The following is a 27,946-nucleotide window of genomic DNA, read 5'->3' as shown; positions in this document are numbered from 1 at the left end:
GCAGTCTAGCCGTAGTGCGCCTGCGTGCGACTAGGCGGGGCGGTCAGGCGGAGATACAGCCTGGAAGGTGCGTGTGGGTCTGGGTCTCGGAGTGGGAGACGTGGAGTGCAGGTACTGTGCGATCTGGGGCCGCGGCGCCTCGGCTACCCTCCTCCTGTTGTCCTCCACGCTATAATGCATCGCCTGCTTTATGTCGTCCTCGGTCCCTTTATGTCACCATTCCTCTCCTGTTTCATCCCACTTAAATCCTCACAACTCCTTCTGTCGCCATCACCCTCTTTAAAGTCACCATCAGCTCCCTTAACTCGCTTTCGTTCCCCTTAAGCCCTCTTTGCCACCATAGGTCGTAATCGCTCCCTTTAAATTCGTCATCGCCATAGGTTACCTGCATCCCGCTTTTGTTGCCATTTCTCCTTTATAAAATCCTCATTTCTCTTAAACCCTCATCATACCCCCAAGTCACCTTCGCATGGCTACTGTCCCCACCGCTCTTCTTAAATCGCGCTAATGCAACCCTTATGTCATCATTACCCCTTATGTCTTTGTCCCTCCCTGGGCATCACCATCTCTGACCAGTCACCATCCACTCCTCATGTTTCCAGTTTTCCCCATAAGGAGCCACCCAGCCTTACAGTTATTTTTCTTCCCTCCGTGTCTTCGTCATTTCCCCGTGTTACATCTCACATGACATACGGGGTACTGCAGCCCATTACCTGGGGTTTGTCAGAATCCCAGCCCCACCACTACACTTCTGGATACCTTGACTACCTTATGGCACCTTTCCAATCCCAGCTTCATCTGCAAAATGCACTCGGGGACATCCACATCAGGGCTGAGTGTGACGATTCTGTGAGTTTATTCTTGTGGTAGGCTCAGCTTGACATGGTGTTTTTGACTAATATTGTTATTAACCATGTCACCCTCGGCCGGGTGCGGTGGCTCATGCCTGTAATCCCAGCACTTTGGGAGGCCAAGGTGGGCGGATCACCTGATGTCGGGAGTTCGAGACCAGCCTGATCAACATGGAGAAACCCCGTCTCTACTAAAAACACAAAATTAGCCGGGCGTGGGGGCGCATGCCTATAATCCCAGCTACTCGGGAGGCTGAGGCAGGAAAATGGCGTGAACCCAGGAGGCAGAGCTTGCAGTGAGCCGAGATGGTGCCACTGCACTCCAGCCTGGGTGACAGAGCGAGACTCTGTCTCAAAAAAAAAGAAATTATAATAATAATAATAAACCATGTCACTGTCATCCTCATCCAGTCATCTTCATCATATCCTCATGGTCACACTCCCCCTCTCCCCAGCTGCCCTTGTCATCCCCGGGGTGTCGTCACAGACCTCGTATCAGGATAGATACTCTGCCACAGCAGCCACACCACCTCACAGTCTCCATGTTGCCCTCACCTCTGCCACGTCACCACACCTGTGGCAGTGGACCATTGGCCATTGCGAACCTTGCTTCTGTAAATACTTAATCCCTATCTCATTATCTTGTTGGATTGAGTGCTTCCCTCCACCCCCAAAAATGAGAGCATTTAGCTATTGCCTCGAGGGTTGAGGAAGGCTTGGTGAGGGGGAGACTATAGGTAGCTTAGGCCCAGAGTTCCCTGGGCTTTTAGAATTGGGGCTATGGAGAGATGAGGCCTGTTTCTCCCGCATTTAAGTCAAACCTCATCAGTCTTAGGCCAGACGAGGTGGCTCATGCCTGTAATCCCAGCATTTTGGGAGGCTGAGACGGGCGGATCACTTGAGGCAAGGAGTTCGAGACCAGCCTGGCCAACATGGTGAAACCCCGTCTCAACTAAAAATAAAAAAAGTTAGCCAGATGTGATGGCACATGCCTGTACTCCCAGCTACTCAGGAAGCTAAGGCAGGAGAATCCCTTGAAGCCTGGAGGTGGAGGCTGCAGTGAGCCGAGATCGCCCTACTGCATTCCAGACTGGGCGACAGAGCGAGACTGTCTCCAAAAAAAGAAAAATGAAGCAAAAAACAAAACAATACAAAAACAGACCTGCCTGGGCAAATAGCAAGACCGCATCTCTACAAAAAATTTTTTAAAAAAATTAAGTGGACACGGTGTACACCTGTAGTCGCAGCTATTCAGGAGGCTGAGGTGGGAGGATCACTTAAGCCCAGGCGTTTAAGGCTGCAGTGAGCTATGATTGTGCTACTGCACTCCAACCTGGGTGACAGAGTGAGACGCCATCTCTAAAAAACATTTTTTTTTTAAGTGGTTGGGTGCAGTGATTGGCTCACACCTGTAATCCCAAAACTTTGAGAGGTCAAGATGGGAGGATTGCTTGAGGTTGTGAGTTCAAGACCTGCCTGGGCAACATAGCAAAACCCCATCTCTACAAAAAAAAAGAAAAATCTTCTCAAAAAAATTTTTTTTAACTCAAAAAAAAAAAAAAAAAAAGGCTGGGCGCGGTGGCTCAAGCCTGTAATCCCAGCACTTTGGGAGGCCGAGGCGGGTGGATCACGAGGTCAGGAGATCGAGACCATCCTGGCTAACACGGTGAAACCCCGTCTCTACTAAAAAAAATACAAAAAAAAAATTAGCCGGGCGTGTTGGCGGGCGCCTGTGGTCCCACCTACTCCGGAGGCTGAGGCAGGAGAATGGCGTGAACCCAGGAGGTGGAGGTTGCGGTGAGCCGAGATCGCGCCACCGCACTCCAGCCTGGGGGACAGAGAAAGACTCTGTCTCAAAAAAAAAAAAAAAAAAAAAAGCAAAAAAAAAAAAAAAAAAAAAAAAGCCCGGACGTGGTTGCTCACGCTTATAATTCCAACACTTTGGGAGGCCAAGGCAGGTGGATCACTTGAGGCCAGGAGTTTGAGACCAGCCTGGCCAACGTGGTGAAATCCCATCTCTACTAAAAATAAAAAATTAGCCGAGCATGGTGGCACTCGCCTGTAGTCCCAGCTATTTGGGAGGCTGAGGCAGGAGAATCACTTGAACCCAGGAAGTAGAGGTTGCAGCGAACCGAGATTGTGCCACTGCACTCCAGCCAGGATAACTGAGCGAGACTCCATCTCAAAAAAAAAGTGGCCGGGCACAGTGGCTCATGCCTGTAATCCCAGAGCTTTGGGAGGCCGAGGCGGGCAGATCACCTCAGGTCGGAAATTCAAGACCAGCCTGACCAACATGGAGAAACCCCATCCCTATTGAAAATACAAAAGTAGCCAGGCATGGTGGCACATGCCTGTAATCCCAGCTACTCGAAAGGCTGAGACAGGAGAATCATTTGAATCCGGGAGGCAGAGGTTGCAGTGAGCCGAGATCGCGCCATTGCACTGTAGCCTGGGCAACAAGAGCGAGACTCCGTCTCAAAAAAAAAAAAAAAAAAAAAAAAGCTGCATGATCTTGGGCAACTGCCTTAACTTCCCTGTGCCTCAGTTACTGCATCTGCAATATGGGAATGAAAACACAAATTTATCATTCTGCACATAATTCTTACGCATGTACTATATATGTGCCCAGCACTGCTAGGCACTGGGGATACCTCAATGAACAATACAGACAAAAATATCTCGGCCAGGCGCAATGGCTCACACCTGTAATCCAAGCACTTTGGGAGGCAAAGCGGGTGGATCACCTGAGGTCAGGAGTTTGAGACCAGCCTGGACAACATGGTGAAGCCCCATATCTACTAAAAATGCAAAAATTAGCCAGGCATGGTGGCACGCCCCTATAATCCGAGCAACTCGGGAGGCTGAGGTGAGAGGATTGCTTGAACCCGGGAGGCGGAGGCTGCAGTGAGTTGAGATCGCACCACTGCACTACAGCCTGGGTGACAGAGTGAGACCCCGTCTCAAAAAAAAAAAAATCTGGCTTTATGGACTGTACTACACTCTAGTGGGGGTAAGAGGCAATGGGTAAATAGGTAAGTAGATTATTGGATGTATTAGAAGGGGCATGGGGAATGTGGGGTCAAGGTTGTAGTTTTAAATAGGGTGGTCAGGGAAAGCTTTCTGAGAAGGTGACATTTGAACCAAAGACTTGAAGGAGAAGAGAGTGGGGCCGGGCACGGTGGCTCATGCCTGTGATCACAGCACTTTGGGAGGCTGAGGAAGGTGGATCGCTGGAGCTTAGGAGTTTGAGATCAGCCTGGGCAACAGAGCGAAACTCCATCTCTACAAAAATTAGCCAGGTATGGTGATGTGCACCTGTGGTCCTAGCTACTTGGGAGGCTGAGAGGTGGGGGGATCGATTGAGCCTGAGAGTTCGAGGCTGCAGTGAGCCATGATTTTGCCACTACACACCAGCCTGGGCAACAGAGGGAGACCCTGTCTCAAAAAAATAAAAAAAAACAACAAAAAAACAGCCGGGCGTGGTGGCTCATGCCTATAACCCCAGCACTTTGGGAGGCCAAGGCTGGCAGATCACCTGAGGTCAGGAGTTTGAGACCAGCCTGACTAACATGGTGAAACCTCGTCTCTACTAAAATTACAAAAAATTAGGCAGGCGTAGTGGCAGACACCTGTAATCCCAGCTATTCCGGAGGCTGAGGCAGGAGAATCACTTGAACCCGGGAGGCGGAGATTGCAGTGAACCGAGATGGCACCATTGCATTCCAGCCTGGGCAACAGCAAGAATCCGTCTCAAAAAAAAAGAAAGAAAGAGTGACATGGCCTTCTGGGGGAAGAGCATGCTGGGCAAAGAGAACAGCAAAAGCAAAGGTCTTGAGGTAGGAGCAAGCTTGGAATATTTAAGGAATAGCAAGGAGGTCAGTGAGAGAGGAGAGGGGCAAGAGACGATGTTGGAGGGGTGATGGGGCACATCGTGGAATGCCTTGTGAGCCATGCAGAAGACTGGCTTTTACTCCAAGTGAGGTGGGAGCCACAGGAGGACGTGGAGCCGAGGAGGGATGCGGTCCAGTGTAACACGAAGCCATCACCCTGAGCTGTGGCAGCTCCAGAACTTCTACCCAGGATCGACTAGTGAGAGGCAGCCTTATTGGAAAGAGAGCCAGAATCTTCTTCAGTCCGCAGTCACATATCCTTTATGTTGGGAGAAAGTTTCAAATATCCCTGTCAAAGATCGAGGCCGGGCGTGGTAGCTCACGCCTGTAATCCCAGCACTTTGGGAGGCTGAGGCAGGCGGATCACTTGAGGTCAGGAGTTCGAGACCAGCCTGACCAACATGGTGAAACCCCATCTCTACCAACATTATAAAAAATTAGCTGGGCGTTGTGGCAGGCGCCTGTAATCCCAGCTACTCAGGAGGCTGAAGCAGGAAAATCGCTTGAACCCGGGAGGCAGAGATTGCAGTGAGCCAAGATCGCACCACTTCACTCCAGCCTGGGCAACAGAGCAAGACTCCATCTCAAATAAATAAATAAATAGTCATAAAATTTGAGGGCAGGCCAGGGAAATGCTAATGGAGTTTTTGAGAGGCCGGCACCACCACGGGGTTCAGCTGCTGCCCCAGATGGTGGGGGGCAGGCAGCAGGGGATCTACAGATGATGAACAACAGGGAGGCAGCTGTCATGTGGCATCTGTCCCTGGAAGCGTGAGGCAGCTTGGGTTCAAATCCTTGCTCCATTTCCTCTCTCTTTTTTTTTTAACCAAAGTCCAGGTTCCAGGCTTACACCATATCCTCTCTATTTCTCTTTATACCTGTGACTTCACCTGTCTGGATCCTTAATTCCCTAAATGGGATTTTTAAGAGGACTGTTGTGAAAATTAAATATATTAAGTCCAATTTAAAAAAATAAAACAAATATATTAAGTGCTTTGAGGCCAGGCACAGTGGCTTACACCTGTAATCCCAGCACTTTGAGAGGCTGAGGTAGGCAGATCACTTGAGCCCAGCAGTTCAATAGCAGCCTGGGCAACGTGGTGAGATCCCAACTCTACAAAAAAAAAAAAAAAAAAACAACTAGCTGGGCATGGTGGCACACACCTGTGGTCCCAGCTACTCAGGAGGCTGAGGCGAGAGGATCACTTGAGCCCAGGAGTTCCAGGCTGCAATGAGATGTGTTCCCACTACTGCATTCCAGCCTGGGCAACAGAGCGAGGAGACCCTGTCTCAAAAAAAAATCAAAAATAAATGCAAGAAGCCCCATTGTCTCACTCCACACCCTGCACTTTTGCAGGCTCATGCCTCCCTCAGGCCGCAGGGTCCCTCACCCGATGTGATGAAGGGAGATTTTGCATTATTTGTTCATGAATTAGTTCAACCGTACACTGCCCTGGAATACAGCTGAGCTCTGGGTTCAAATTCCCGGCTGATCCCTATAATCCCAGCACTTTGGGAGGCTGAGGTGGGCAGATCACTTGAGGTCAGGAGTTCGAGACCAGCCTGGCCAATGTGGTGAAACACTGTCTTTACAAAAAATACAAAAATTAGCCAGGTGTGGTGGCGGGCACCTGTAATCCCACCTACTCAGGAGGTTGAGACACGAGAATCGCTTGAACCTGGAAGATGGAGATTACTTTGAGCCGAGATCCTGCCACTGCACTCCAGTCTTGGCAACAGAGTGAGATACTGTCTCAAAAAACAAACAAATTTCCAACTGACAAACCAATGCTGTACAACCTAAGCAGGTAATTTCCCTGAGCCCTGCCACCTCATCTGAAAAACAGAGATGGTAACACTGCTTTGCCCTAAACTTACCATGTTATTATTTTTCTTTTCTTTTTTCTTTTTTTTTTTTTTTTTTAATTTGAGATGGAGTCTCGCTCTGTCACCCAGCTGGAGTGCAGTGGTGCGATCTCAGCTCACTTCAACTCTGCCTGCCAGGTTCACACCATCCTCCTGCCTCAGCCTCCTGAGTAGCTGGGACTACAGGTGCCCGCCACCACACCTGGCTAATTTTTTGTATTTTTAGTAGAGATGGAGTTTCACCGTGTTAGCCAGGATGGTCTCAGTCTCCTGACCTGGTGATCCACCCACCTCGGCTTCCCAAAGTGCTGGGATTACAGGCATGAGCCACCGCGCCCGGCCTCACCATATTATTATTTTTCTTTCTTTATCTTTTTGAGACAGGGTCTTGCCCTCTCACCCAGGCTGGAGTGCAGTGGCGCAGTCATGGCTCACTGCAGACCAAGCTCCCAGGCTTAAGCCATCCTTCTGCTTCAGCCTCCCATGTAGCTAGGGCTACAGGCGCATACCACCATCCCCAGCTATTTTTTAGCCTTTTTTTTTTTTTTTTTTTTTTTGAGACAGAGTCTCGCTCTGTCTCCCAGGCTGGAGTGCAGTGGCGTGATCTCGGCTCACTGCAACCTCCACCTTCTGGGTTCAAGCGATTCCCCTGCCTCAGCCTCCTGAGTAGCTAGGATTACAGGCGCATGCCACCAGGCCCGGCTAATTTTTGTATTTTTAGTAGAGACAGGGTTTCACCATGTTGGCCAGGCTGGTCTTGAACTCCTGACCTCAGGTGATCTGCCCATCTTGGCCTCCCAAAGTACTGGGATTACAGGCATGAGCCACCATGCCCAGCCGCCTAGCCAATTTTTTAAGTTTTTGTAGAGATGGGGTCTCACCTTGTTGCCCCAGCTGGTCTCAAACTCCTGAGCTCAAGCCATCCTCCCGCCTTGGCCTCCCAAAGTGCTGGGATTATAGGCATAAGCCACTGCGCCCTGCCAATATGGCTAATACCGGTTTATAGAGGAGGCCAGCAGGGCTCAGAAATAAGCCCCATGCTCAGCATCACTCAGCAAGAAAGTGGCAGAGGTGTGATCTGAACCGTGAGCTCTCCAATTTAAAGGGCTGCTGTAGAGAAGGAATCAAATCTCCCACTGCCATCCTCTCCTGGGGGTGGGGTGTTCAGGGATCTGTGAGCCAGTGGGTTTTACTTCCTCCTTTTTGTGGGCTGTGGTGTCATACTCCAAGGGGGGCAGGACCACAAGGCAAGGGGACTGGGGGGTATTCTGTGGGCTGGGAGAGGGCACGCTTCCTGGCAGTGCCCTCTGCCAGATGAGACCTGATCTTTTTTTTTTTTTTTTTTTGAGACAGAGTTTTGCTCTTGTTGCCCAGGCTGGAGTACAGTGGCCCAATCTTGGCTCAATGCAACCTCCGCCTCCCAGGTTCAAGCGATTCTCCTGCCTCAGCTTCCTGAGTAGCTGGGATTACAGGCATGTGCCACCACGCCCGGCTAATTTTATATTTTTAGTAGAGACGGGGTTTCACCATGTTGGTCAGGCTGGTCTCGAACTCCTGACCTCAGGTGATTTGCCCGCTCAGCCTTCCAAAGTGCTGGATTACAGGTGTGAGCCACTGCGCCCGACCGAGACCTGATTTCATCTCATGTCATACCAGCGAGGAGGCAGAGCATAAGTACCAACCTGGATGGGGCGCGCTGGGAGCCCCATGGAGGTTCTAGGGTCCTGAGAACACAGGCATTGAGACGGGCTGAGGAGGCACTCCAGCATCCGGCTGCCTCTGCCCACCTTCAGTTTCACCCTGCCCTGCGCCCACAAGGATCTGAGCAGGGAGGGGGCCTGATATCCTTCTCCAGCTGAGGCCATAGTCCTCTGGAGGCTAGGATCTGGTGATGGGGCACCCTAGCCAGGAGCCTGAGCCTCTTTATAATTTAGTTTCCATAGAAGTTATATGTGCATTTTTAAAAATTCAATGTAAGTAAGGCCGGGCGCGGTGGCTCACGCTTGTAATCCCAGCACTTTGGGAGGCCGAGGCGGGCGAATCACGAGGTCAGGAGATCAAGACCACGGTGAAACCCCATCTCTACTAAAAATACCAAAAAATTAGCCGGGCGTGGTGGCGGGCGCCTGTAGTCCCAGCTACTCGGAGAGGCTGAGGCAGGAGAATGGCGTGAACCCGGGAGGCGGAGCTTGCAGTGAGCCGAGATCGCGCCACTGCACTCCAGCCTGGGTGATAGAGCAAGACTCCGTCTCAAAAAAATAAATAAATAAATAAAAATTCAATGTAAGTAAAGACCTACAATGAAAAGCAACCGTCTTGTCTCTGGGGGTGGGATGGGGGATGCCTTTGCGTGGGGAGCTGTTAGGAGCTTTGACAATCACCTTTGCTGAGAGCCTCCTAAATGTCAGTGGCTCTTCTATGCACATTATATATGTGCTAATTCCTTTTTTAAAACTTTACTTTTTGTAGAGATGAGTCCTGCTGTGTTGTGTAGGCTGGTCTTGAACTCCTGGCCTCACCAATCCACCCCCAACCGTAGCCTCCCGGAGTGCAGGGATTACAGGTGTGAGCCACCTTTCCCAGCCTGTTGACTCCTTTAGTTCGGAGGAGCCAGTCAGATTTTAGACATCTCAAGTGTTGTATGTTCAAAACCAAACTCCTGGTCTTTTCCCCAAACTTGTGCCTCCCTGTCTTGCCCAATCAGCTATTGACACCTCCAATCCTTGCAGTTGCTGCGGCCAAAACTCAGTATCCCTGACTCCTTTACTGCTCTCAAACCCACATCCAGCCTAGAAATGCCATCCCCTCCACCTTCAAAATGCATCCAGACCCCGCCCTTTCTTCAACACTTGGCTGACCACACCCTGGTCCTGTCCACCCTTGGCTCCTGTCTGGATGCTCCCAGCAGCCTCCTCCCTGGGCTCCCTTGCCCTGCCCCAGTCTGTTCCCCACACACAGCTGCCAAGGGATCCTGTAACACCTGTGTTTGTTTCTTCAGGCTGCTGTAACAAATTGCCACCAAGTTGGTGGCTTAACACAATAGAATGTATGGCCAGGCGCAGTGGTTCCTGCCTGTAATCCCAGCACTTTGGGAGGCCGAGACAGGGGATCACTTGAGGTTGCGCCACTGCACTCCAGCCTGGATAACAAAGCGAGACTCCATCTTAAAAAATAAAAATAAAAAAAGACAACAAATTCATTCTCTCAGTTTTGGAGCCAGAAGTCCAAACTCACGGTGTAGCAGGGCCATGCGCCTCCAGAAGCTGGAGGGGAGGTTCCATTCCTCACCTCTCCCAGCTTCTAGTGGCTCCAGGCATTGCTGATTTTATGGCCACATCACTCTAATGTCAGCCTCCCTGTTCACATGACCTTCTGCCTGTTCTATCTCTGAGCACAGTTGTGATTGGATTTAGGGCCCATCCAGATAGTCCAGGATGATCTCATCTCAAGATCCTAAATCTGGCCGGGCGCGGTGGCTCACGCTTGTAATCCCAGCACTTTGGGAGGCCGAGGCGGGCGGATCACGAGGTCAGGAGATCGAGACCACGGTGAAACCCCGTCTCTACTAAAAATACAAAAAAAATTAGCCGGGCGTGGTGGCGGGCGCCTGTAGTCCCAGCTACTCGAAGAGGCTGAGGCAGGAGAATGGCATGAACCGAGCCGAGATTGCGCCACTGCCCTCCAGCCTGGGTGACAGAGCGAGACTCTGTCTCAAAAAAAAAAAAAAAAAGATCCTAAATCTGATTACAATTGCAAAGATCCTTTTTCCAAATAAGGTCACATGCACATAAGTTCCGGGGATTATGCTTGCGGGACATATCTTTTTTGAGGCCACCATTCAACCCACTACAAAATCCAACTGAAGCCCAGCGAAGTGGCTTATACCTGAAATCCCCACACTGTGCGAGGCCAAGGCGGGAGGTTTGCCTGAGGCCAGGAGTTCAAGACTAGCCTGGGCAGCATAGGGAGATCCTCATCTCTCTCTCTCTCTTTTTTTTTTTTTTTTTGAGACAGAGTTTCGTTCTTGCTACTCAGGCTGGAGTGCAATGGCGCAATCTTGGCTCGCTACAACCTCCTCCTCTTGGGTTCAAGCAATTCTCCTGTCTCAGCCTCCTGAGTAGCTGGGATTATAGGCATGTGCCACCATGCCCGGCTAATTTTGCATTTTTAGTAGAGACAGGGTTTCTCCATGTTGGTCAGGCTGGTCTCCAACTCCCAACCTCAGGTGATCCGCCCACCTTGGCCTCCCAAAATGCTGGGATTACAGGCATGAGCCATCATGCCTGGTGGAGATCCCCATCTCTTAAAAAAATTCTGAAGCAGATCACATCATCCTTCCCTGCTGGGAACCCACGCGTGACCCTGTCCTACCCATCACAGTCCAGGCAGCCCTGCAGGATCTGGCCCTGTCACCTCTGTGACATCTCCTCTCCCACTCCCCCAGCCCAATTCACTGCAGACACACTGGCATCCTCACTCTCCATCCACACCAGGCACATTCCTCCCTCAGGGCCTTTGTACTGATCATTTTTCCCACAGATGTCCATCTCACCCTCCTTGAAGTTTTTCTTCAGGTATCCCCTTCTCAGTGAGGCCTTTTCTGACCTCCTTATTAAATATCACAAACAATTCCACCCCCACCCCCTTCCCTGATCCTCTGTGGCACTTACTACCTTCTAGCATTGTATCATTTATTTATCATCTTGTTTGTTATCCCTTTTTTTTTATTTTTTGAGACGGAGTTTCCTCTGTCGCCCACGCTGGAGTGCAGTGGCGCCAACTCACTGCAACCTCCACCTCCCTGGTTTGAGCAGTTCGCCCACCTTAGCCTCCCAAGTAGCTGAGATTACAGGTGCCCTCCACCACGCCTGGCTAATTTTTGTATTTAGTAGAGATGGGATTTCGTTATGTTGGCCAGGCTGGTCTCGAATGCCAGACCTCAGGTGATCCACCCACATCGGCCTCCCAAAGTGCTGGCATTATAGGCGTGAGCCACCGCGCCTGGCCTCTTTTTCCCTCGTGTCTATTTTGTTCACAGCTGTATCCCAGTGCCTAAAACAATACCTGATGCACACAAGGCAACCAGTAAATGTGTATAAAATTAATGAACAGCAAATGCTATTGTTACCATGCCCATTTTGCAGATGGAGAAACCAAGAGCACAGAGGCGTTATCACTTCTCCAAGGTCAAACAGTCACTAAGTGCTGAAGCTCAGATTCAAACACAGGTATCTGGCTCTGGCACTTACTGTATTGTCTTGCCAGTCTCATCCAATCTAAATCGCTTCTCCAGTACTAGTTTTTATTTGTTTGTTTTTTATGAGACAGGCTCTCACTGTCAGCTGGGCTGGAGTGCAGTGGAAGTGCGATCACTGCTCACTGCAGCCTCCACCTCCCAGATTCAAGCAATTCTGCCTCAGCCTTCCAAATAGTTGGAACTACACGTCCATGCCACCATACCAGGCTAATTTTCTTTCATTTGTTGTAGAGATTAGGTCTCACTATGTTGCCCAGGCTGGTCTCAAACTCCTGGGCTCAAGCAATCCTCCCACCTTGGCCTCCCAAAGTGCTGGGATTACACGTGCAAACCACCATGCCTGGCCCTCCAATATTTACTTTTTAATCAAAAGTTAGCACAATAAGAAAAATAATACAATTAAAACATCAAAAGTTAAAATTAAACTAATCATTACAGACCTGTAATCACTGTGCAATTTGGAAGCCAAACCATCACTGACAATTTGAACGAAGTCCATCTATTTTCTTCCTATTTTTATTTTGGTTTTGTTTTTATTTTTTATTTTCTTGTAGAGACTGGGCCTTGCTATGTTGCCGAGGCTAGTCTGGAACTCCTGAGCTCAAGCAGTCCTCTCACCTCAGCCTCCCAAAGTGCTGAGATTACAGGTGTGAGCCACGGTGCCAGGCCTTTCTCCCTATTTTTGGTTTATTAGTGACCATCCCAGTTCTCCAGCCCTGACGCTGCCAGTCCTGTTACTTCAGATCTCCATGCCCCACCTCGCCTTCGGTTTTGTTTTTATTCATCTTGGCTTCCCTAATTTCACATTGCCTGCTGTTCCAACTCCATATTCTTCAATAAAAATATGTCTCACCAAGGCCTTCAAAGAAAACTGAAGGCAAGCGTTTCCTGCACTCCCTCCTGCCTCCTCCACCCACAATGCTGTGGTCAACCGCCTCTAAGACTGATGTTATCTTCTGCTTCTCCTAGTGACCTCTGGAGTTTCAAATAACCTTAGACTGTTGCTGTTTCTTGCTAGATTTGTTTGTTTGTTTGAGACGGAGTCTCGCTCTGTTGTAACCCAGGCTGGAGTGCAGTGGCACAATCTCAGCTCACTGCAACCTCCGCCTCCCAGGTTCAAGCAATTCTCCTGCCTCAGTCTCCCGAGTAGCTGGGATTACAAGCGCCCGCCACCACGCCCAGCTAACTTTTACATTTTTGGTAGAGAGAGGGTTTCACCACATTGGCCAGGCTGGTCTCGAACTACTGACCTCAAGCGATCCACCCACCTCGGCCTCCCAAAGTGCTGGGATTACAGGCGTGAGCTGCCACACCCGACCTGCTAATCCTTTTTAGGCATCCCGTTTGTCTTCCTGCCATGAAAAGAGGGGATCTAGCATGTTCTACCCTCGCCAATCTGGGATCTGACATTGGTAGGGAGGAGTTTACAAGTTATCCCTACAAATCTAGGTTGGATCTTGGAGTAAGGGGAGCACCTAGCTCTGAGAGTTTTCTTTTTCTTCTTTTTCAAAAAAAAGTAATGCACGCCCCTGATTTTTTAAAAGGTGATGAAACTGGCGACGTCTGTGTTTGCTTTATAATTATTTCTCAACCTACACCAAGATATTTTCTATACTTCTCTGAAAATAGCTTATGTTTCACAATCTTAAAAAAGAAAATAGGCCAGGCACGGTGGCTCATGCCTGTAATCCCAGCACTTTGGGAGGCCAAGGCAGGCGGATCACGAGGTCAGGAGTTCGAGACCAGCCTGGCCAACATGGTGAAACCCTGTCTCTACTAAAAATACAAAAATTAGCTGGTCCTGGTGGCGGGCGCCTGTAATCCCAGCTACTAGGGAGGCTGAGGCAGGAGAATCGCTTGAAACTGCAAGGCGGAGGTTGCAGTGAGGCAAGATTGTGCCACTGCACTCCAGCCTGGGCGAAAGAGTGAAACTCTGTCTCAGAAAAAAGAAAAATAGGGGCCAGATGTGGTGGCTCATGCCTGTAATCTCAGAACTTTGGGAGGCCAAGGTAGGAGGATCACTTGAGTCCAGGAGTCCAACCTGGGCAATAAGCAAGACCCCATCTGTACAAAGTTAAAAAAAAAAAAATCAGCTGCGGCCGGGCGTGATGGCTCATGCCTGTAATCCCAGCACTTTTGGGGGCCGAGACGGGTGGATCACGAGGTCAGGAGATCGAGACCATCCTGGCTAACACAGTGAAACCCCGTCTCTACTAAAAAATACACAAAAAAAAATTAGCCAGGCATGGTGGCGGGCACCTGTAGTCCAAGCTACTTGGGAGGCTGAGGTGGGCGAATTGCTCAAACCAGGGAGGTGGAGGTTGCAGTGAGCCGAGATGGCGCCACTGCACTCCAGCGTGGGAGAGACAGAGCGAGACTCCGTCTCCAAAAAAAAAAAAAAAAAAAATTAGCTGGGCATGGTGGCAAGTGCCTGTAGTCCCAGCTACTTGGGAGGCTGAGGCAGGAGGATTGCTTGAGCCTGCAGTGAGCTATGATCGTGCTACTGCGCTCCAACCTAGGGAACAGAACTCTGGCACTAAAAAAAAAAAAAAAGAAAAGAAAAGAGAATAGGCTTACAATAAAAAGCAATCTTGACCTACCCCAAAATCCCACTCCCTTGAAGACAACCACTTCTGCCCTGTTGCTTCTCTCAGTAATACTCCTTTTCTGCAGTTATCTCTTGACTTCCTGCCATATGTGTTTGGGGGAGCTTGAGGGAAGAGGGTGTCCCTGTCTCATTGAGAGAGGTGCCACCCTCTCTCAATTGGGAGAGGAGGGATGAGAGAGGAAAGGGGTCTCCAGTGTGTTTCTCCAGCCAGGGCCTTAAATCCCTCTTGGGAGATATGGGATGGGGTGGATCGGAAAATAAATTTTTTAAAATCCCTACCAAAATATCAGCTGGCTTTTTTTAAAAAATCAAATACCGAAATCTAAATAGACTCCAACAGAAAATTCACCATCTCCTCTGCCCTTTTCTTCCCATCTCATGCTGTGAACTGTCTTCTGTTGACTTTATCGCTACATTTCTTCATTCTATTATTCAACCTTGATCTCTCCGTTTCATTTTATAAGCGTTTTATTAATTTCATTTATGTATTTATTTTTGACTAGGTAATGCATGTCCATGGTACACAAATTCACAAGGTTTGTAAACGAGAAAAGACGTGAGGTTCCTTTTGTTTTTTACCTGTGGCGTCCCTGCCCTACACGGGGACTCTAGGGTGGAATGTAGCAAAGCCCATCCACCAGCCATGTACTACCCCCAAACCCGGCCAGGTTGGAGCGACCGTGTCTGGGGACCGGGGCCCCCCTTCTCGCTGCGGTGAGCCCGGACTGAGGCGCGCACTGCGCAGACTCCCCGCTGCAGTGGGCGGAGCTCCCACAGGCCCCGCCCCCTCCTCCCGCCCCCGTTCAGCCTGTCCAGGCAGAAGCTGGGGCCCAGCGGAGGTAGCAGCAGACGCCTGAAAGCGAGGCCGAGGCCCCTCAGGGGTAGGTGGGGGGAGGCTGGCTGGGGGGATGGGCAGCGGGGTGGCAGGGAGGCCCCGATGATCCCTGGCTGAGCTGTGTGGTGTGGGGGCACCTGAGAGTGGAGGAGCCACCTAGAATATACTCGCTGTCCCAGGGCTGAGAAAAGCCAGGCACAAAGACCTGGGGCTCCGCTGACCTCATCCAGCGCTGCTTTTCTGGGGGTGTCTAGAGGTTGGAGGAGGGAGAAGGGGGCTGCTAGAGAGGAGCTGCGTGGGTGCTGATGGGGGCAGGGTGGGCACTGCAGAGCGATGAGCAGGCAGCAGAGCTGTTGGATTTTGAGGGATTTCAAAATCCTGCTGACTAGTGACCAGCTTCCTCTTTTTGGGGTGGTGGGCAGTGTGCCAGTGGCCCCCATGATTATGAATAGCCCCAAGACTAATCACCCTTCTGTGATGTCTGTCCCTCGAAAGCGTAGAACACCCCACACAGTGCCCACTGTTGTTCTGCCAGTTTGGAGACCCTGACACACCCACCTTCTCACCTGGGCTCTGCGTATCCCCCAGCCTTGAGGGAAGATGAAGCCTAAACTGATGTACCAGGAGGTAGGTGGATTGAGGGGCTCAGCAGGGTGGAGCTGGGTGCAGTGGGGGTGGGGGTTCCCAAGAGCCACCTGTCACCCCCGTTGTTGTCCCCATCCCCAGCTGAAGGTGCCTGCAGAGGAGCCCGCCAATGAGCTGCCCATGAATGAGATTGAGGCGTGGAAGGCTGCGGAAAAGGTAGGAGCCCTCTGCCACCCTCGCTCTGTCTCAGAAACAGGCTGGGCTGCCCCCTTGGGCTGGCTGACCTCCTCCTCCTCCCCACAGAAAGCCCGCTGGGTCCTGCTGGTCCTCATTCTGGCGGTTGTGGGCTTCGGAGCCCTGATGACTCAGCTGTTTCTATGGGAATACGGCGACTTGCATCTCTTTGGGCCCAACCAGCGCCCAGCCCCCTGCTATGACCCTTGCGAGTAAGTGGGGGGTGCCGCAGGTGGTGGGGGAGGGGCCTGCCAGACCAGGGACACTTAAGCACACACTCAGCAGGGCCTGCACTCAGCCCTACCCAGCGCTTGCGACAAGTGAGGAGGTTGCAGCCTCCCAAGTGCTCGCCCGCCCCCTCCTCCTCCACACACATAGTTTCTATGGCAGCCACAGCGTCATCTTCTATCTGGCCCTTGAACAGACACAGCATCTTCCACCCACATCTGTGGACACACACACACATCTAAATACACGACCTCCCTTCCACACCTCTAGACAGACAGACAGAGGATCATGAGTCCAGGCACGCATTCAAATACACACAGTTTTAAAAAATGTTTTAAAAAGAAAAGAAAAACTCAAATACAGTTTAGCTGGGCTTGGTGGCTCACGCCTGTAATTGCACACTTTGCAGGGCTGAGGCAGGAGGATTGCTTGAGCCCAGGAGTTCCAGACCAGCCTGGGCAACGTAGTGAGGCTCCATCTCTACTAAAAGTAAAAAAACAGCCAGGCATACTGATGCACACCTGTAGTCCCAGCTACTCAAGAGGTTGAGGTGGGAGGATCGTTTGAGCCCAGGGGTTCGAGGCTGCAGTGAGCCGAGATCACGCCACTGCATTTCCAGCCTGGGGGACAGGGCAAGACTCTGTCTCTAAAAAAAAAAAAAAATACAGTCTGTCCAACACACCCATGGACAGACAGCTGAGCACTCACCTCCCAGCCCTTGCTCTCCTGCACCGTATGGCTGATAGCATCCCCCACCCCCCAGAGCAGTGCTGGTGGAAAGCATTCCTGAGGGCCTGGACTTCCCCAATGCCTCCACGGGGAACCCTTCCACCAGCCAGGCCTGGCTGGGCCTGCTCGCCGGTGCGCACAGCAGCCTGGACATCGCCTCCTTCTACTGGACCCTCACCAACAATGACACCCACACGCAGGAGCCCTCTGCCCAGCAGGTACTTGCAACCTTGGCCCTGGCCAGCAGCAGGGGCAGGGGGTGGGAGGCAGCGGGGGCTGTGGGGGATGAAGGGGTTTCTCCTGCAGCCCAGGAGACAGAGGGGTGTGTCTCACACAGCAGATTGGACACAGGTGTTTGCAAGCAGCTGTTGTCACATGGCTCTCTGGACTGGGGGCCTTTGTCACCGTCATCTGTAGGCCTCTGAATGTCAGGGTGCGGGTTTGGTTACAAGGGGTTATTAGGCTGGCATATGTCACTCACCCACAAGCTGCCCTGACCCCGTCACACAAAGAAACGGAAGAGTGGAGTAATTAACAGCCCAGCCTCAAGACAGGGGCTACCTCCCAGCTGTGTGACCCCAGGCAGGTCACCTCTTCTCTCCGGCTTCAGTTTCTTTATCTGTAAAATTGGGCCAATTTATAGCACCTGCTTCTTAGGGCTCTTGTGAGGATGAAATGGACTAATCCTTGCAAATTTTAGCACAGTGCCTGGCACAGGGTCAAGCTTTGTGAGTCTGCTGTTACTATATCCTGGTATGGTCTGCAGACAAACTTTTTTTTTTTTTTTTTTGAGATGGAGTCTCGCTCTGTCGCCCAGGCTGGAGCGCAGTGGCGCAATCTCGGCTCACTGCAAGCTCCGCCTCCCGGGTTCACGCCATTCTCCTGCCTCAGCCTCTCCGAGTAGCTGGGACTACAGGCGCCGGCCACTACGCCCGGCTAATTTTTTTTTGTATTTTTAGGAGAGACGGGGTTTCACCATGGTCTCGATCTCCTGACCTCATGATCCACCCGCCTCGGCCTCCCAAAGTGCTGGGATTACAGGCGTGAGCCACCGCGCCCGGCCTCTGCAGACAAACTTAAAGAACGTAAAAGCTTCACAATTTGAAAAGGAACAGCCTACATGGATAACCTCTTCCATTGAAAAACCATGAATTTGTTCCTTCTGTTTTCTTCTCCCTACTGGTTCTCTTTGTGAGAAGCTGTCTTAAAACTTAACTAAAATTACAAGGCTCCTTAAGAACTGCCTGAAAAAAAATAATTATGGCCAGGTGTGGTGATTCACACCTGTAATCCCAGCACTTTGGGAGGCCTAGACAGCAGGATCACTGGAGCCCAAGAGTTCGAGACTAGCCTGAGCAACATAGTGAGACCCCCCCTCCCCCATCTCTACTAAAAATTAAAAAAAATTAGCAGGGTATTATGGTGCATGCCTGCAGTCTCAGATACTCAGGAGATGGAAGGAAGAGGATGGCTTGAGCCCAGGAGTTGGAGGCTGCAGTGAGCCATGATCATGCCACTACACTCCAGCCCAGGCAACATAGCAAGACCCTGTCTCAAAAAAAAGAAAAAGTAATGATAATAATTACAAAAGTTAAAAACCAAAGCCAGGCATAGTGGTACACACCTGTGGTCCCAGCTACTTGGGAGGCTGAAGCAGGAGGATGACTTGAGCCTAGGAATTGGAGGCTGCAGTGAGCCATGATCATGCCACTGCACTCTAGCCTGGGCAACATAGTGAAACTCTGTCTCTAAAAAAATTGTTTTTATGTTAAAAAACTGTATGAGCTCCCACTCCCTGCTGGCTCCCTCTGAAGTGGTTTAAAACACAGATGTAGGAAGCAGATGGTCTGGGTTCAAATCCTGCTCCATAGCTGGATGTGGTGGTGCACTCCTGAGGTACTGGCTACTTGGGAGACTGAGGCAGGAGGAATGCTTGAGCCCAAGAATTGAATATTAGCCTGGGCAACATAGCAAGACCCTGTCTCAACAAACAAACAAACAAAAACAAAAACAACAAAATCCCACTCCACTACTGAGTTCTCTGTGGGGATTATAATTAAACCGGCCGCACCGGGTTGTGAGAATTCAGTGAGTTCGCTGGTAAGGGGCCTAGAACAGGGCCTGGCACACAGTAGGTTCCAGGGCATCCTTGACTGTTGCTGTTGTTGGCATCATCATGCCTCACCCGATACCTTCCAGGACCCCCTGCCTGAGCCTCGCCCCCACCATCCTGGGAGATGCCTGGAGGCCCTGCCTTGATGCTGAATTTTGAGAAAGTGCCTGGAGGGGCAGGAGGGGTCAGGAGGCCTTGGGGGGGGATCACAGGGCAACTAATTATTAAAGCAGATAAAGATGTTTAAAACAGATAAGGAAGTCTTTTAATATTTTAATCTGTAAAGTCTTTAATCTATGCAGGCTAATGTAAAGCCTGTTTACTCCTAATCATGTCTCAAAATAACTCCACCTGGTATTACCTTGTGGGGTTGAAGAGCTGGCTGGTCCAGCCCCTCAGAAGCTCTCCCCTCCCCGCAGGGTGAGGAGGTCCTCCGGCAGCTGCAGACCCTGGCACCAAAGGGCGTGAACGTCCGCATCGCTGTGAGCAAGCCCAGTGGGCCCCAGCCACAGGTGGACCTGCAGGCCCTGCTGCAGAGCGGTGAGCTGGGGCCCAACTGGGGCTGGTCTGGGCCTGGGGGTACCCAGCCTGGCCCCTGATCACTGCCCTTGCTGGTCACAGGTGCCCAGGTCCGCATGGTGGACATGCAGAAGCTGACCCATGGCGTCCTGCATACCAAGTTCTGGGTGGTGGACCAGACCCACTTCTACCTGGGCAGTGCCAACATGGACTGGCGTTCACTGACCCAGGTCTGCCTGCACCCTGTCTACCTTCCTTCCAGGCCACTCCCTGCCCCACAGGATACCCAGCCTCCGACTGCACCCTTCACTCAATCCAGAGTCGTCTCCACCCATTCTCTGCAATGGCTTCCTTCTTGCCTCCTACCAGGCCTCCCTAATCCAAGCCATGCACGGTGGCTCACACCTGTAATCCCAACACTTTGGGAGGCCAAGGTGGGAGGATTGCTTGAGCCCAGGAGTTGGAGACCAGCCTGGGCAACATAGTGAGACCCCATCTCTACCAAAAAAAAAAAAATTAGCCAGGTGTGGTGGCACACACCTGTGGTCCCAGCTCCTTGGGAGGCTGAGGTGGGAGGATCACTTGAGTCCAGGAGTTTGAGGCTACAGTGGGTTGTATTCATGCCACTGCACTCCAGCCTGAACGACAGAGTGAGATCCTGCTAAAAAACAAAGAATCCCCAAATGGAGCCCTCTACTGCCCTCCCCCTGCTCCTGGAAGCCTGGGGCTCCCTCTGATCCCCAGTTGCAGGTACCAGCCCCTCTACAGGGCATTCAAGGACCTGCGCACCCATTTGATCTTCATTGTACATTTCTGTGTGCCTGCTCTAAGTCCAGCCCTGTCCTGGGTAATGTTGGGAACACAGTGGTAACAGATGGACGTCATGGAACTCCCAGTCCAGTGCAGACTGGAGGGGTCAGGGCCGGGGTTGGGGAGACACAGGCAGAGGGTCAGGGCCAGGATGGAGGGAACAGAGGGCTGTGGAAGCTCAGAGACCCCAATCTGGGGTATTGGAGGGTTTCCCAAAGGAGGTATAACTAATCTGATCCCTGAAGGATAGGGAAGAATTAGCCCAAGATGGAACAGGAAACAGCTTGGGCAATGAGATAAAGATAAGACAGGACAATAACTCGTGAATTCATTTCCTCAACAGATAGTTCGCCTAACCTTTAATCTCAGCAATTATGCAGGGAGATGCTGCAGATATAGCTGTGACTGAGACATCCCTGGTGCCTGTCCTCCCAGCCCAATGGGAAGACCAATTTGTCACCAGAGAGAATGAGGAGGGAATCCCAAGGGACCATGGGAGCCCAGAGGAATGCCTGGCACAGGCTGGGTAGTCATGGGAGGCTTCCTGAAGGAGGCAACATGTCAGCCTAGACCTAAGAATGAGTAGAAGCTAGCTCAGTGGAGGGTAGAAGCAATAGCAGATGGCTAACGTTCAGGAAACCTGGAGCTTTGGAATAACTGATTTTCATCAAAACTTAAGTTGATAATAATTCTAGGACTTTAGCTATTGGAGTTGGGGTGGAGGGGGTACTGAGGGACAGGGGGATAGACAGAGACCAGACTGGGGAGTGTCCCTGTCATCTGTGAGCACGAGGCCGCTATCCCTGAGCTCAGCACTGCCCTACCTACAGGTCAAGGAGTTGGGCGTGGTCATGTACAACTGCAGCTGCCTGGCTCGAGACCTGACCAAGATCTTTGAGGCCTACTGGTTCCTGGGCCAGGCAGGCAGCTCCATCCCATCAACTTGGCCCCGGTTCTATGACACCCGCTACAACCAAGAGACACCAATGGAGATCTGCCTCAATGGAACCCCTGCTCTGGCCTACCTGGCGGTGAGTCTGGGGCAAGTGGGGCCTGTCATGTCCCAGCCCCATGCTGTCACTCACAGCCTCCATCTGTGCCTGTTTGGTGATGATAGGGAGGGCGTATCCTGACCATCAGTTCTCACCCCAGCTCCTTCTGCTTGGTCAGGGGCCTGGAGTGGTTCCCAACATCCCTCGGCCTCTATTTCAGTTAGAAAATGGGTATCGTTTCCAACCTGTTAGGGCTGCTGGGAGAGGTACCCTGGGTTCATGCACACCAAACTTTCGGTGCTCTGTGTCATCCAGTATAGCCACAGGTGGCTCTTTCAGTTTAAGTTAATTAAATGCAATTAACAATTCAGGCCAGGTGGGGTGGCCTATGCCTGTAATCCCAATACTTTGGGAGGTTGAGGTGACAGGATCGCTTGAGGCCAGGAGTTTGAGACCAGCCTGGACAACATAGCAAGACTCCATCTTTACCAAAAAAAAAAAACTAGCTGGGTTGGGTGGTGCATGCATGTAGTCCCAGCTACGCAGGAGGCTGAGGCAGGGGGATCACCTGAGCCCAGGAAATCGAGGCTGCAGTGAGCCATGATCACACCACTGTACTCCAGCCTGGGTGAGAGCCTGTTTCAAAAAAAAATTTTTCTCAAGCCAGGCATGGTTTCTCATCCCTTTAATCCCAGCACTTTGGGAGGCCAAGGCCAAGATGGGAGGATCACTTGAGGCCGGGAGTTCAAGACCAGCCTGGGCAACATAGGGAGACATCATTTCTTTCTGATTTTTTTTTTTTGATCTTATTATTTATTGTTCTAGACAGGATACCCAAGAACTAGGGAGACACCATTTCTACAAAAACATAATATTAATTAAAATTAGCCAGGTGTGGTTGCGTGTACCTGTAGTCCCTGGGGAGGCTAAGGCAGGAGGATCACTTGAGCCCAGGAGCTCGAGGCTGCAGTGAGCTGATTGTACCACCACACTCCAGCCTGGGCAAGAGGCTGTTGCACTGTCTCTAAAAAAAAAGACAAAATTCAGTTCCTCATGCAGTAGCCACATTTCATATGCTCGGCAGCACCTGTAGCAAGTGACCACCATATTGGACATTTCCATCACTGTGACAGGCTCTATTGGACAACACTGGCTCTCGCCCATGGCAGATACTGATCACTCTGGACAAAGCACTGATGTTTCTAGCTCTTGATAGTTTCACTAGTTGAGGCAGGCAACCCAGGTCTCCCTAGGTCCCCCTGAGCAAGTCACCTGTCCAAGCCCAGAGTCATCATGGAAGGCACGACCCTAAGGCGTGGACGCAGGGAAGTGTAACTCATTGGGGTCTTTCACTACAAGGGCCTCCCACAAGGGATCAAGGCTCTCCTCATTACCACTTCCCCTTTTAGAGCCTGTTTCCTTGTCTATTGAACATTAAGGGAGATGGGGGGCCAGGCACAGTGGCTCATGCCTGTAATCCTAGCACTTTGGGAGTCCAGGATGGGCGGATCACTTGAGCTCAGGGATTGGAGACCAGCCTAGGAAACGTGGTGAAACCCCATCTCTACCAAAAATACAAAAATTAGCCTGGAGGGGTGGCGGGCACCTGTAATCCCAGCTACTCGGGAGGCTGAGGCAGGAGAATCACTTGAACCCAGGAGGTGGAGGTTGCAGGGAGCCGAGATTGCATCCTTGCACTCCAGGCTGGGCGATAGAGTGAGACTCCACTTCAAAAAAAAAAGGGGGGGGGGAGCGGGGGAACTGGGAAGAGGGCCTGGTGTGGCACTGGGCACCCAAGGGGTTCCCAGTCAAGGCAGGCTGTGAGCAAATCAGGGAAGAAAGTGACTTGAGACTGGGCACAGTGGCTCAGGCCTGTAATCCCAGCACTTTGGGAGGCCTAGGCAGGTGGATTGCTTGAGGTCAGGAGTTCGAGACCAGTCTGGCCAACATGGTGAAATCCCATCTCCACTAAAAATACAAAAAAATTAGCTGGCTGTGGTGATACGCGCCTGTAATCCCAGCTACTCGGGAGGCTGAGGCAGGAGAATCGCTTCAACCCGAGAGGCAGAGGTTGCAATGAGCTGAGATCATGCCACTGCACTCCAGCCTGGGAGACAGAGCAAGACTCCATCTCAAAAAAAAAAAAAAAACACTTGAGCAGATGTCCTCAAACTGAGCATGCCCCAGAATCAGCTGGGGGGGCTTGTTAAAACCCAGATTCCTGGACCCCACCCCAGCACTCTGATTCAGTAGGCCATGTGCAGTGAGGCCCAGGAATTTGCATTTCTAACAAGTTCCCAGGTGATGCTGTTGCCACTGGGTCAGGGACCTTACGTTAAGAAGCACTGGGTTAGAGCATAAATTCTGGAACCAGACAGCCTGGGTTCGAATCCTGGCTCCATTTATCTGCTGTGTGACCTTAAGTAAGTCACTTACCCTCTCTGAGCCTCAGTTTCCTCACATGTGAAATGGATGTGGTGATTGACCCTCTTCTTCATGGAGGCTGAGGATTTGGTGAGATCCACAGTACCTGGCTTGTGGTGAGCTGTCCGTATGTGGGGTCCATTGTGACCATGCCCCTGGCAGGGCACGTGTCTTGACTGTCCCCTCGCCCTCAGAGTGCGCCCCCACCCCTGTGTCCAAGTGGCCGCACTCCAGACCTGAAGGCTCTACTCAACGTGGTGGACAATGCCCGGAGTTTCATCTACGTCGCTGTCATGAACTACCTGCCCACTCTGGAGTTCTCCCACCCTCGCAGGTACTGCTGGGTGTGGAGATAGGGAGCCGCTGCAGGTGGCCAGGAGACAGGAGAGGGAATCATGGGGACCAGAAAGCTGGTGGGGGCTCCAGGCAAGGGGACAGATGGAAGAGAAGCCGCAGGGAGAGAGAGTCACCAGGAGGTGACCAGAAGAAGGTATCTAGGCACTTGAGACAGGAGAAAGAGAGATTACGGAGGAGACAGGGATGAGGTGTCAGGACAAGGTTTCAGGGAACAGAGAAAAGGATGAGAGGGCCAGGCGTGGTGGCTCACGCCTGTAATCTCAACATTTTGGGGGGCCGAGGTGGGTGGATCACTTGAGGTCAGGAGTTCAAGACCAGCCTGGGTAACATGGTGAAATCCCATCTCTCCTAAAAATACAAAAATTAGCCGGGCATGGTGGCATGTGCTTGTAATCCCAACTACTTGAGAGGCTGAGGCAGGAGAATTGCTTGAACCTGGGAGGTGGAGGTTGCAGTGAGTTGAGATTGCGCCACTGCTCTCCAGCCTGTGCGACAGACAGAGCGAGACTCTGTCTCAAAAAAACAACAAAAAAAGAGAAGGCTCAGAATATTGGGGTTGAGGGCAGGAAGCCTGAGGCAGGGGTGCAGGATGTGGGATTTGGGGACGTAGGAGGCATGGGCTGGAAACAGGATGAGGGGCTTGGGGGGTGGGGACTAAAAGTATTTGAGTTTAGGGTAGCAAGCTTGGGGATTTGTGATCCTGGGATAAGAAGGATAACAACCATACCCACTGCAACATCCAGGTGGATGATGGTGCTTGTGGGGCTCAAAGAAGGTATTCTAGGGGCAGTAGATAAGACAATGGGTCCGGGCATGGTGGCTCACGCCTGTAATCCCAACACTTTGGGAGGCCGAGGCGGAAGGATCACTAGGAGTTTGAGACCAGCCTGGGCAACATAATGAGACCCCGTCTCTATAGAAAAATTGGAAGATTAGCCCAGTGCGGTGACACTCACCTGCAGTCCCAGCTACTCAGGAGACTGAGGCAGGAGGATCGCTTGAGCCCAGGAGTTGGAGGCTGCATTGAGCTGTGGTCGTGCCACTGCACTCCAGCCTGGGTGATAGAGCAAGAACCTGTCTCAAAAAGAAAAAAAGAGGATGGACCAGGCGCGGTGGCTCACGCTTGTAATTCCAGCACATTGGGAGGCCAAGGCAGGCAGATCACCTGAGGTCGGGAGTTCGAGACCAGCCTGACAAACATGGAGAAACTCCGTCTCTACTAAAAATACAAAATTAGCCGGGCGTGGTAGCGCATGCCTGTAATCCTAGCTACCCAGGAGGCTGAGGCAGGAGAATCGCTTGAACCCGGGAGGCAGAGGTTGCAGCGAGCCGAGATCGCGCCATTGCACTCCAGCCTGAGCAACAAGAGTGAAATTCCATCTCAAAAAAAAAGAAAGAAAGAAAAAAAGAGGATGACAACACTGGGTTTTGAGGAGCAGGAATGGGAGCCACAGCCAGGAAGAGGAAATAGGGATGTGGGATTTATGGAGACAGGAACAGGGTCTGGGAGCCAGCAATGAGGAAGTCCTCTCAATAGCTAAAGCAGGGCCCAGGCTTGGTTCCCCAAAGCTGAGGGCAAAGCCTGTGGACACAGCCGCCGTCTGCATCCTGCCCCACCTCCTATACACCCGTCCTCAGGTTCTGGCCTGCCATTGACGATGGGCTGCGGCGGGCCGCCTACGAGCGTGGCATCAAGGTGCGCCTACTCGTCAGCTGCTGGGGACACTCGGAGCCATCCATGCGGGCCTTCCTGCTCTCCCTGGCTGCCCTGCGTGACAACCATACCCACTCTGACATCCAGGTGGTAAGCACCGCCCCAAGCCACCCCTCGGCCCATGTGTGGGGCAGTCCTAGGGACACAGCCCTCATGGGACTCGTCTCTCAACTGACAAGGACAGCCCAGAGTGAGCTCTGTCACGGTGGGGAAACCATGGGTCAGGGCCAGGGTGGTGGGGCACAGGGAGAGGGGCCAGGGCTGGGATGAGGAGGCACAGGCAGAGGGGTTGGGGCTGGGATGGGGGTGCAGAGAGAGAGGTGTTGGGACCAGGAATGGGGACATGGGCAGGTAGAGGGGTCGGGGCTGGGATTGGGAGCACAGGCAGAGGGGTCAGGGCTGGGATGGGGAGGCACAGGCAGAAGGGTCGGGGCTGGGGTGGGGGGCACAGAGAGAGGTGTTAGGGCCAGGGTGGGGGGCACAGGCAGAGGGGTCAGGGCCAGGATGGAGGAGGCCCAGGCAGAGGGGTGAGGGCTGGGGTGGAGGGCACAGAGAGAGGGTTTGGGACCAGGACTAGGGGAGTGGGCAGGTAGAGGGGTTGGGGCTGGAGATGGGGACACAGACAGAGGGGTCAGGGCTGGGATGGAGGAGGCACAGGCAGAGGGGTCAGGGCTGGGATGGAGGAGGCACAGGCAGAGGGGTCAGGGCTGGGATGGAGGAGGCCCAGGCAGAGGGGTCAGGGCCGGGGTGGGGGGCACAGGCAGAGGGGTCAGGGCCGGGGTGGGGATGCCCAGAGGAAGCCTCTGCCCTAGCGGGAAGGGCCAAGGAAGATGTTCTAGAAATGGGGGCATCTGGGATGAGGCCTCAGGAATGAACAGGAGCCATTCTGCAGGGAACATTTTGCAAATGAGACCACCGGGGCCTCCCTTTCAGCTTTCATTCTCAGAGTGCCCCTCTGCCTGGCCCTGTTCTGGCCCCCAAGGATTCTATGGGAAGCAGTGGAGTCCCACAGATCTGGCTCCACACCCCGCTCCCTGATCCCGGGGCTCCTCCGACTCCCCGTGCCTCTCACACTCCTTCCCATCCTCCCCTCACACTCAGAAACTCTTTGTGGTCCCCACGGATGAGGCCCAGGCACGAATCCCATATGCCCGTGTCAACCACAACAAGTACATGGTGACTGAACGCGCCACCTACATCGGTGAGTGTCTTGAGCACCAAGGGGCACTGAAGAAGAGGGGGTTCAGACACCGGGGCGGCCCCCCGAATGTGCCCTTATGCTCGACCCACTCCTCTCTAGGAACCTCCAACTGGTCTGGCAACTACTTCACGGAGACGGCGGGCACCTCACTGCTGGTGACACAGAATGGGAGGGGCGGCCTGCGGAGCCAGCTGGAGGCCATTTTCCTGAGGGACTGGGACTCCCCTTACAGCCATGACCTTGACACCTCAGCTGACAGCGTGGGCAACGCCTGCCGCCTGCTCTGAGGCCCGATCCAGCGGACAGGCCAAGGCCTGCTAGGCCCCCGCGGACCCAGATGCTCTGGGTCACGGTCCCTGTCCCCGTGCCCCCGCTTCTGTTGCCCCATTGTGGCTCCTCAGGCTCTCTCCCCTGCTGTCCCACCTCTACCTCTGCCCCCACCGGCCTGACGCTGTGGCCCCGGGACCCAGCAGAGCTGGGAGAGGGATCAGCCCCCAAAGAAGTGGGGGTGCATGCTGGGCCTGGCCCCCTGGCCCACCCCCACTTTCCAGGGCAAAAAGGGCCCAGGGTTATAATAAGTAAATAACTTGTCTGTACAGCCTGTGCCTGACTGAGTGGTGTGAGATGGGGTGCAGGGGTAGGGGACAGCTGGCATGGGCCTCTGGTGGGGACATCTTTTTGTGCTGAGCCCTCAACATGTCACTGGCATGTGCTGAGCCCTCAGTGTGTGACT

At 52.4% G+C, this 27,946-nt stretch overlaps 1 protein-coding gene across 11 annotated transcripts; it reads left to right on the top strand.

Moving 5' to 3' along the window:
• On the top strand, positions 1-27,809 carry PLD3 (phospholipase D family member 3). 11 transcript variants are annotated; one of them, XM_032172892.2, is made up of 13 exons: positions 1-111; positions 14,976-15,353; positions 15,843-15,934; positions 16,034-16,108; positions 16,196-16,338; positions 17,118-17,301; positions 19,616-19,736; positions 19,818-19,945; positions 21,356-21,556; positions 24,136-24,275; positions 25,937-26,102; positions 27,114-27,213; positions 27,313-27,809. In XM_032172892.2, the coding sequence occupies exons 3-13, from the start codon at positions 15,908-15,910 to the stop codon at positions 27,498-27,500; spliced, it is 1,473 nt and encodes a 490-aa protein (XP_032028783.1). In that variant the 5' UTR covers positions 1-111; positions 14,976-15,353; positions 15,843-15,907; the 3' UTR covers positions 27,501-27,809. The 11 variants fall into 11 exon arrangements, with proteins under 11 accessions (XP_032028783.1, XP_032028784.1, XP_032028785.1 ...); XM_032172893.2 differs by having other exon boundaries at positions 15,808-15,934; XM_032172894.2 differs by having other exon boundaries at positions 15,803-15,934.
• Positions 27,810-27,946: the final 137 nt, after the last annotated feature.

This window comes from Hylobates moloch, unplaced genomic scaffold, assembly GCF_009828535.3.
Source record: "Hylobates moloch isolate HMO894 unplaced genomic scaffold, HMol_V3 SCAFFOLD_13, whole genome shotgun sequence".
NCBI lineage: Eukaryota > Metazoa > Chordata > Mammalia > Primates > Hylobatidae > Hylobates > Hylobates moloch.
Note: the sequence above shows the minus strand (reverse complement) of the source record. Positions and strands in the feature narration are given on the sequence as shown.

Bases quoted from the DNA above. Each gene is read 5' to 3' on its own strand.
- PLD3 (XM_032172892.2), top strand. From the start codon at position 15,908: ATGAAGCCTAAACTGATGTACCAGGAG. The intron at 17,302-19,615 runs GTACTTGCAACC...CCCTCCCCGCAG, and splicing joins AGGAGCCCTCTGCCCAGCAG to GGTGAGGAGGTCCTCCGGCA. The intron at 19,946-21,355 runs GTCTGCCTGCAC...CCCTACCTACAG, and splicing joins ACTGGCGTTCACTGACCCAG to GTCAAGGAGTTGGGCGTGGT.